The following is an 8,832-nucleotide window of genomic DNA, read 5'->3' as shown; positions in this document are numbered from 1 at the left end:
TTCACAGTTCTAACGAACACTGTATTGCATCTGCAAGAGCAGCAAGGGAACTTGTGGTGTAAACTGTGTCTGTGAGTATGTGTGCATGCGTGACGGAGCAATAAAGTGAGAGAAGAAGAGCACAGCCTCACATGCACCATGATTCACAATACTGCTTACTCTACTGTGTGAGGTGGTACAAGATGTGACTATTTCCTGCTATGCCTTCATTGCCGGACAGAAACGCAGTCATTAAAAAGAAAAAAACATCTTACAAGATGTGTATTAGACACCAAAGCCTTGACGTGTTTTGTGTATCCCTCAGTCTAAGTCTGAAATGGCAGTTTGAACCAAAGAATGTGAAGCTGTGTATCCTTAAAGGTTGAACTTTGCATGGTATGGAGGCCAGTGACTAAAGATTGACTTCTGATTGAAAATTTAGTATTGTATACCTTAAAATCTGGGAGACTGCATCATTCTCACCAAAGCATAAGCACAACCATATCAGAAGTGCTCTCTTCACCTTTCTTTTTTGTAAGTGAGGAAGCGGTTCTGATCTAATCGTGTTGCTGATCAGGAAGGTACAAGAGGGGATAAAAATAAACACAGCCCTGGTTTTCAGACCTCACCATCAATTAAAGACTACATAAACAGAACATCAAATGCTAACGTGATAATAAAGTTCAGTGTGATCCCAGTGATTACTGTGAGAAGATATTACATATGTACACTTAGAAAATACACTTCAACACACCCAGATCCAAATAGTTCCTTCCAACAGTATGAAAAATATACAAATAAAAAATACAAATACTCTCAGACACCAGGTAGGTAGTTTTCTGTTGACATGAAATCAGTGAGGACTAAAAGATAGAAGATAAATATTTCACATTTTTTTCTCCCTTGCATTTGAAAGAGAAAATAAAAAATTGTGTGTATGAAAGAAAAGAACTGTCCATTTTGAAATATTATCCTTCAGTAATTGGTAACATCGTGATACCGCATATGTCTTTTTCAGCTAAAAACGCTTTCGCTTCTCTAGTAAGCAAAAGAGAGCCAGTGTTGAAACCAAAAGCATTATAGAATTCTTTTTTTCAGACATCATACACTATGCACAGATAATAAAAACATTAACAATGATCAAGTCCTTTCCACACAACATAAATGATTCTTCCGTTTAGGTCTGGAACATTAAGAGCTCAGGAAAAGACTGGAGATTCATCACAATCAGCATCATCATTACTGAATCATCATCAGTCAGAAATGCCTCCAACAGTCAGAATCGAATTACTGCCATTATGAACTCAGTTCAACAGAGAGACAGAAAAGAGGTTGTTGACATCGATCTTTTTAACGTCCCATAATGCAACATACTGTGAGGCCTGGAAGTGGTAGATGTTTAATTAGGGACTAGGGTACTAAGACAGAGAGTGATCTAGGGGACGTGGGGACACCAGTATGTGCAGGTAGCATCTGTCTCAGCTCTTAGTGTACTACAAACTTTGACCCATAGGAGGAGGAATATCAGTTCATATATTAGTAACACCACCTGCAAATTCTGCTCTGGAGCAGCTGGACATCAGGCCCCGCCAGGTGAGTAACAGTCATTCATTGTCATTCATGGTCATGCCAGCTGAGTGCCATTTGGCACCGATGTGGGAGGACTGGCAGAGGAGGAGGGACATCTGAGCTTCTTGGAACTTAGGGAAGGAAAGCCTTCACTCAGAAAGATAAAGGAAGGGGAAGAGGAAGAGGAAAAAGCGAATTACTTGGCTCACTTGACATGTTCGGCACTGTGGGAAGAGCAGTAGTATTTCTTATGAGCTATGAATGTGGAGAGGCTGCTGAACTTGATGTTGCACAGCCGACAGAAGCGGGAGTTACCGTTCTGGACAGGGGAGATCACTGTGGTTTTAGGGCCAGGCATGGGGGTAGGCTGGGGTGTTGGAACAGGATGGGAGGCCACGGTTGGGGCAGCCTTGTTTGGAAGGTGGGATGACCCCACCGTCTCCCTTGGGATCTCAGGCACAGGTGACAAAGTCAGAGAGGGAGCCCTTGGGGGAGACACAGGCAGAGGTGAGCCGGCCGACGGTGATCCTTCCCCAGCTGAAGGGCTGCCATTAACCAGTGGGGAGGCAGGAGAAGCTGTACCGCTCCTTGCCTGTCCATTGATGCTGTCTCGGTGCACTCGGGAGACCAGTCTGGGCTGGCTGGTTGGGGTGATGGAGGTGGTTGCGGTAGCTCCATCCCTGGGACTAAGGCTGGGACTGCGGCTCACAGCACTGCCCGGCTGGGGCAGGGCCTCCTGGGGTGGCTGAATGGTTACAACCAGGCCGTGGGTAGTCTTGAAGTGCTCCATCAGGTCACAGGTGATGAGCCTATTAGGGCAGTATGGGCAGATCACCTGTGGGGAACCGACACTTACACCTTTGGCTCCAGCTCCCGGGGTGGCTGCAAGTGTGGTGGTTGTATGGGGCGGAGATGTGGTGTTGGAGGCAGGTAAGGCAGAGGGGTGACGACTGGGTGATGTGCCTTGAGCCTGGGCAACCCACTCGGCAGGGAGAGCTTTGGCCTCCATAGGGTGCTGAAGATCTGGGCGCTCTTGCTGAGGCCTGCTTTTGGGAGAGGTAGAAGCTGATCTCTTGAGCCTGTGAAGCTGCTCCAAGGTGTGGGGCTGTAGGGTGGTGGCAGGACAATAATATGTTTTATGAGCCAGGTAGTTCTCAATACTATTGAAGCTGATACTGCAGGCGGTGCACTTGTGGTAGTCACTAAGAGGCAGCGCAGGGAGAATACTGCTACTGCTGTGCCGCGGAACCTCTCTCAGACGGGGCCTCTTGCTCAGGTCAATTGGGCCATCTCCTTCGGGGCTGGAGCTGCCTGCTCCACTGGGAGAAACTTCTTGCTTCACGGCCAAGCCCAGAATGGAGGGCGATGGGGCGGAGGCAGCAGCACTGGCGGCAGCGGCGGCAGCTGCAGCATTAGCCAAGGCTTCGGTTCTGGCCATGTGAATCTCATACATCTTCTTCCTCTTGCGCGTGCGGATGGGCTGGGGAAGGAAGGCTGCTGTGGTGGTTGCCTTGGTCATATGTACGGATCGTTGGTTGGATGGGTCATGGCGGGATGCACAGTAGAAGCGCTTGTGAACAGTATAGTTATCATGACGGCTGAAACGGATGTTGCAGGCCTCACAGAAGGTTCTGTTAGGATCGTCCTCTAGGTCCTCTGCAGAACCACTAGCAGGACTCTGGCTGCCTTCGCTTGCTCTTCCTCCTCCAGCTCCTCCTCCAACACCTCCACCTTCTCCTTCAGAAGAAGATGATATTCCCTCTCTCCCAACAGGAGTTTCAGTCTTCACTTCCACAACCCGTCTAGGCTCTGTGGCTCCACTCCCTGCAGGAGGGTCAGAGTCAGTGGGAGAGGCAGAGGCTGCTCTACTTACTGCTCCACTCTGAGGAGATGCAGTCGAGCCATGTGCGCCACTAGAAGGCACCGTGACTGGGGCTGCATCCCTTGTTGATCCAGGGCCTGAAGCTGAGGTTGCACCTTCTCCGTGGTGCCTGCTGGAGCAGTACAGCCTCTTATGTGCATAGAAGTTGTTAATGTTGTTGAAGGTGATATCACACTCAAAGCAGGTGGCTCCTTTGTGAGGCGGAGTGGCTGTGGCTGTAGGTGCAGTCGGTCCAGAGGGGAAAAAGGCCGCAGGGTTGTTCTGAGGAACAGTCTGGCCCTGTTTCAGACGGCTGTGGACCATTTCTGACATTTTAGCCAGTATCTCTGAGGCTTGAGGCAAAATGGCTGCCTCAGGGTTAAACATGTACTGAGGCAAGAAAATTGCTCCTCCTGGAAGAACTGACCCTGTACCTCCCACATGGGCGGGGCTAGAACCAGGGGTGGGACTAGTTGGTTCTGCCTTCACAGTTGTGGTGGCTGGACTCTTTGGAGAGTTGGATGACTGACAGGAGGAGGTGGCAGTTTCCCCCTCCTTTGTCTTCCTTCTTGCTTCTTGATTCTCTTCCTCTCCACCAACATCCTCCTCCTCTCCATCCTCCTTAATATCCATTTGCTGCTCTTCTGTCTCAGTATCTGAATGAGGCTCCTCTTTGATCTTTAGGTCAGTGGTTGGGGTATCTGTAGGACTGTAGTCTCGAGGCGTGGCTGAGCTACCGTTCGCGCCCGGACTGGATGAGTCCGGCTTAGGGACACAAGCTAGGGGCTCCCTCTCCTGGGGAGACAGCTGGAGCTGGGGGTGGTCAACTGACGATGGAGTACTTTGGCGAGGAGTGGGGCTCCTTTCGGCTGGGACCCTGACCTCTAGGTGGGTTCGTACATGCTGCTGAAGTTGGGCAGGGGAGTCAGAGTTGTGGCCACACACTTGACACTTCAGTACCACACCAGAGTCTCCTGGACTGAGACCTGATGAAGAGAGCCAAGATTAGAGAACTATAACAGCAGCTTACATATGAATGGATTTTGAATTGCAAAAATTCTGAATAACGCTATTATAAAAATGGGAATCTTGACTTGAATAACAGTCAGACCGGCATATTACAACATTGTCTGTACCTTCACACGGCACACCAAGCAATAACAACTCTGATGTTGAAAATCACTTGTAGGAATGTATGACCTACCAGTGGAAAGGGGCAGCTTGGGAAGGCCTGGACCTGGGGAGTAGACCTCACTACGAGATCCAGGCTGGCAAACCATGTGGCTGGTGACCAGATGACTGTAGAGGATGTCCCTCGTGGTGGAGACAAAGCCACAGCCATGACACACCCCGTTCAGCGTGTCTGTGTGGACTTTAAGGTGGCGCTCACAGTTTGCTTTCGTGGTGAAGGCTGACAGACAGATGAGACAGACAAATGGACGTTCACCTGTGGAAGGACAGAGAGAGAGACAATAAGTCCAAAGGACAAATAATGAGCTCATCTATTAGATGAATGGTCAATGAAAGCACACTGCTCAAGTATAAACAATTTAAGGCTCAAGGTTGGCCCTTAGTCTGCTTGGCATACATATAAAACTTGCTCTCACCACTGTGTGTGCGCATGTGGATCTCCAGTGAGCTGGCACTCGGGCAGCTCTTGTTGCACTGTGGGAAGGGGCAGATGCGTTCATTGGGGTAGGACTCCTTGGGTTTTTCTTCTGGCGGGGATGAGGCTGCGGCCGGCTGCTTCTGACGGCTTGCGCAGTAGTACATAAGGTGTGCCTGCAGGTTCCTTTCACTGCGATACCAGATCCCACAGTCCTTGCATGGGAAAATGTCCTCTGATAGCCAGAACACAAATTTACAATTAGTTGACTAAACAGAAACACAACAAATCAGTATGGGTTGTACAACACGGCGAAAGTGCTAATCTAAAAACCTTTATCTGTATCCTCATTGATTGTATGCAGATATATTTAAAATATCCGCGTATATCACAGAAACCATTTTACAGAATTCAATCTATAGCTCGAACAGACTGAGCAAGCACTCATGGTCGCCACACATACACACACCCTCACACACATTCCACTCCTCTGCGTATCCAAGGGAACAGCAAAGAGGTAATGATTCTGAATAACTATCACACATCTTATTGTTTGGGTTATTTTTGACAACATCCAATTATTTGCTGCAGTCTTACCAGATCTAGGAATATGTGATCATCTAGGATGATTATCAGTGGTCTAGGCAAATGTAATGTGTTTGTGTGTGTGTTTGGGCATCAGCCCCAGACATCAGCACAGCACATGGCCAACAGGAAACTTTAAGCTGTACAAGTGACAGGAGACAAAATACTCTGCAGCTGGTGCTGGCTGTTAAAGAGCTGCAGTGTCATCTTGTGGCCATTGAGGACATTACAACTTTAAGACTGCTGGTAAGTTACAGCACATTAAAACGGCCTGCAGGCACCAGCTTGCAGTATATTGCTGTAATCAGAATAACAATGCCGGGATGAAAGCTGTAAAAGCTGACAAGACAAAAAACTTACAGTATAAATGATTAGAGGGAGAATCTGTTTTGACCTTTTAACATTTTCAATGTATATTCTTAAGGAATTGTAGTATCTTTGATCCATCCATCCATCCATCCATCCATCCATCCATCCATCCATCATCTATACCCAACCATCCCTTTCGGGGTTGTGGGGGGGGCTGGAGCCTATCCCAGGTGTCATTGGGCGGAAGGCGGGGTACACCCTGAACCAGTTGCCAGTCGATTGCAGGGCATCTTTGATACAGATTATTTAAATTTCGATCCATCCTAATCAATAACTTGCTCACGCAGATCAGAACCTTCCTATATACTACAAATAATATATACTCTAAAAAGTGGCCACACTGCTAACAAAATAAAAAAAAACAAAAGTTTCATGCCTGAAATACAATACTCACTGTTGACAACGGCAGTGGCCAAGATGGCGGCCATGCCAGCTTGCTGTGGGAGGAGCTGGATGTCTGAATGCAGCGCTGCTGGGTACAGCGGCTCCTCCTGCACCACAGGTTGCTTCTGGGCGACGAGGCTGAGTGGAGGAGAGAGCTGGGCCAATGGGGAGGAGGAGGAGCCCGAAGGAGGTGACAGAGAGGCCAAGAGCTTTTCACCAGCTGCAAGCTCTCTGGTCACTTTACAGAACAACTCCTCACCTGAAAACACACAGGCTCATGTCACGATTGGAAACTGATAAGGGATGCAGAACTTTTTAATTTGTCTAGGAACAATAAAACGGTCATTCCTAGTTTAGTAAGATATGGTGACAACCAGCTTTTCTTTTTCATACCAGTTACTGAATAGCATCTATTTTGGGGTGGTGGCTGCTGAGAGACTTGACATAGGACGAATCACAAAGGTGGAACTAATATCACTGATGATGGCTCCGATACATTCAAGTGTCCCATTAAGTCCACAATAAAAGCCCTGAAACTGGCACACCTGAATGGAATGAAGCTATCATTAGTGATTAATTACACCTGTGCTTCTCTTGCTATGACTGTCAGAATGACATTTTACTTTAAACCCCCAGTTCAGTATTCTAAATGGATTAAAACACAATATAATGCAGTTATAAGAACATTTTATGTGCTCATTAATGTACAGTATTCGTTGACAATTCTAGTTTACTTAAGACATACTTCATGTTATTATAACTGTGTTTTAACATATTGTCAATTATGACCTATTAATATACTAGCCTCTACCTCTGGGCATTGTAGGCAGTCAGCACACACTGTGACTGCGTCACAAGAACATACCGTGCATCATAAAGAGCCATTCATGGACATGACTCCAGAGGTGTTTTCTGTGGTCAGACAGAAAAACCCACCTTGGCTGTAGATGGTACAGTTGGCGGCTGAGGCGTCAGAGGCCAGAGGGAGCAGGCCAATCCAACAGTCTGGATCTTCACACACTACAGTGTGTAGTGACGAGTTCTGCACACAAACACACAAAGAAAGGCAAAAATGAGGAATGAACAAGACTTTTCATTGGTCAGACTCATCACTGATGAATTATATAGTATATATAAGCAGAGGGTGTTTCCTCATACTAATGTGTACAGAAAAATTAAGTAATAACTTACGTTTATTGTCAATGAATCAACTAATAATCAATTTTTTAAAGCAAAAATATCATAAATGTACATTGTAAAAAGTCTTTGGGTTGTGTTTGAAGAGCAGCTCTGACAAACTGAGGCCATTTTCGCTGTTTGTGATGTTAAACAGAACAACCCTTTAAATACACATCAGTGTCAATATTAATGAATGCTCACACAAGCACTGGAAAAGGTATTTCAGGATTTCTATATAAATAACTCTCTCCACATGAATATGTTTGAATGCACACAAAACATGTAGTCTGGTAGTTGCTAAGTGATACCTCTCCTGTTATGCATGATTAAACCTTCACAACTCAATCATGCACGGCAGGAGAGTGATCACTCACCTGTGGCGAGCAGCTACCAGACACCAGGCGGCTGTTTGACATTCACTCACTGTTTGTGTTCTAATTGATAATTGCAGACTAATGCTATGTGATTACAGTAAATCATACCAGGAGGCATCTGATTGGCTACAGATAATCCCCTGTTGAAAAAAAAAAAGCATTTGTGAATCAAGCCTCGTCAGGGGAGTCTCAAGAAAGCAAGACATAAATAAAGTGAAGTTCACACACACACACACACACACAGCAGTTTGTAAATTGTTTGTATGTTAATCCAGATGTTTTTGATGAAAAATTAATTTTTCATTTTTTCTTTATTTATTTGAAACAAGTAAAACTTGTGTGTCCATCAGAAAAAAAATTGTGAACCTTTTTTAATATTTTTTATTTTGTGTGCACTGAAAAATACTTGCCCATGCCTAATTTTGAACAAATAAGCCATGAACAAATGACAATATGCACTGCATCATATCGGGCATTCTCTTGAAAATGATCACAGTGGCCAAAAAGACAAAAGTCTAACCTGATGACACAAAACGGTTGATATTCAAATAACTTTTCATAGTGCTGGCAGGTTGTCAAAGCTCTGCATACAGCAGTAGTGATAACCAGCTGGACCATTAAACACTTCCATAAAAACCTTTATTCACTGTCTCCTTAAGTGTCATCCAATAGGTTCACATGTTTGTCTCATGGCTCCCTTTATCCCCAACATAATAGAGGTAAGATCGGCCCTAAAAAATCCAGCCCAACCCGACCCAGGCCCGCGGGAATTAAAGCCCGACCCGGCCCGAGCCCGATCAATTAACTTGATTTGCAGGCCCGAGCCCGAAACAAACCCGAAATTTTATATCGCAAGTTTTCTTAATGTTAAAATAATCTACATATTTTTATGATCATTATAAATGCATTTACACAATGAAATAACG

At 45.7% G+C, this 8,832-nt stretch overlaps 1 protein-coding gene across 1 annotated transcript in view; it reads right to left on the bottom strand.

The window, feature by feature from the left end:
- Positions 1–249: 249 nt before the first annotated feature.
- zfpm1 (zinc finger protein, FOG family member 1) overlaps positions 250–8,832 on the bottom strand; it is a 100,043-nt gene continuing 91,460 nt past the window's right edge. The window contains exons 5-9 of the mRNA XM_070973097.1: positions 7,290–7,395; positions 6,364–6,612; positions 5,017–5,250; positions 4,614–4,856; positions 250–4,395 (exon numbers count right to left, since the gene is read on the bottom strand). Coding sequence (XP_070829198.1) covers positions 1,754–4,395; positions 4,614–4,856; positions 5,017–5,250; positions 6,364–6,612; positions 7,290–7,395 — 3,474 coding nt within the window. The 3' untranslated portion in view covers positions 250–1,753. The remainder of the gene's footprint in view (positions 4,396–4,613; positions 4,857–5,016; positions 5,251–6,363; positions 6,613–7,289; positions 7,396–8,832) is intronic.

The sequence above is a fragment of the Chaetodon trifascialis genome, chromosome 10 (assembly GCF_039877785.1).
Source record: "Chaetodon trifascialis isolate fChaTrf1 chromosome 10, fChaTrf1.hap1, whole genome shotgun sequence".
NCBI classification, from domain to species: Eukaryota; Metazoa; Chordata; class Actinopteri; order Chaetodontiformes; family Chaetodontidae; genus Chaetodon; species Chaetodon trifascialis.
This window is presented reverse-complemented; position numbering and strand designations above follow the sequence as displayed.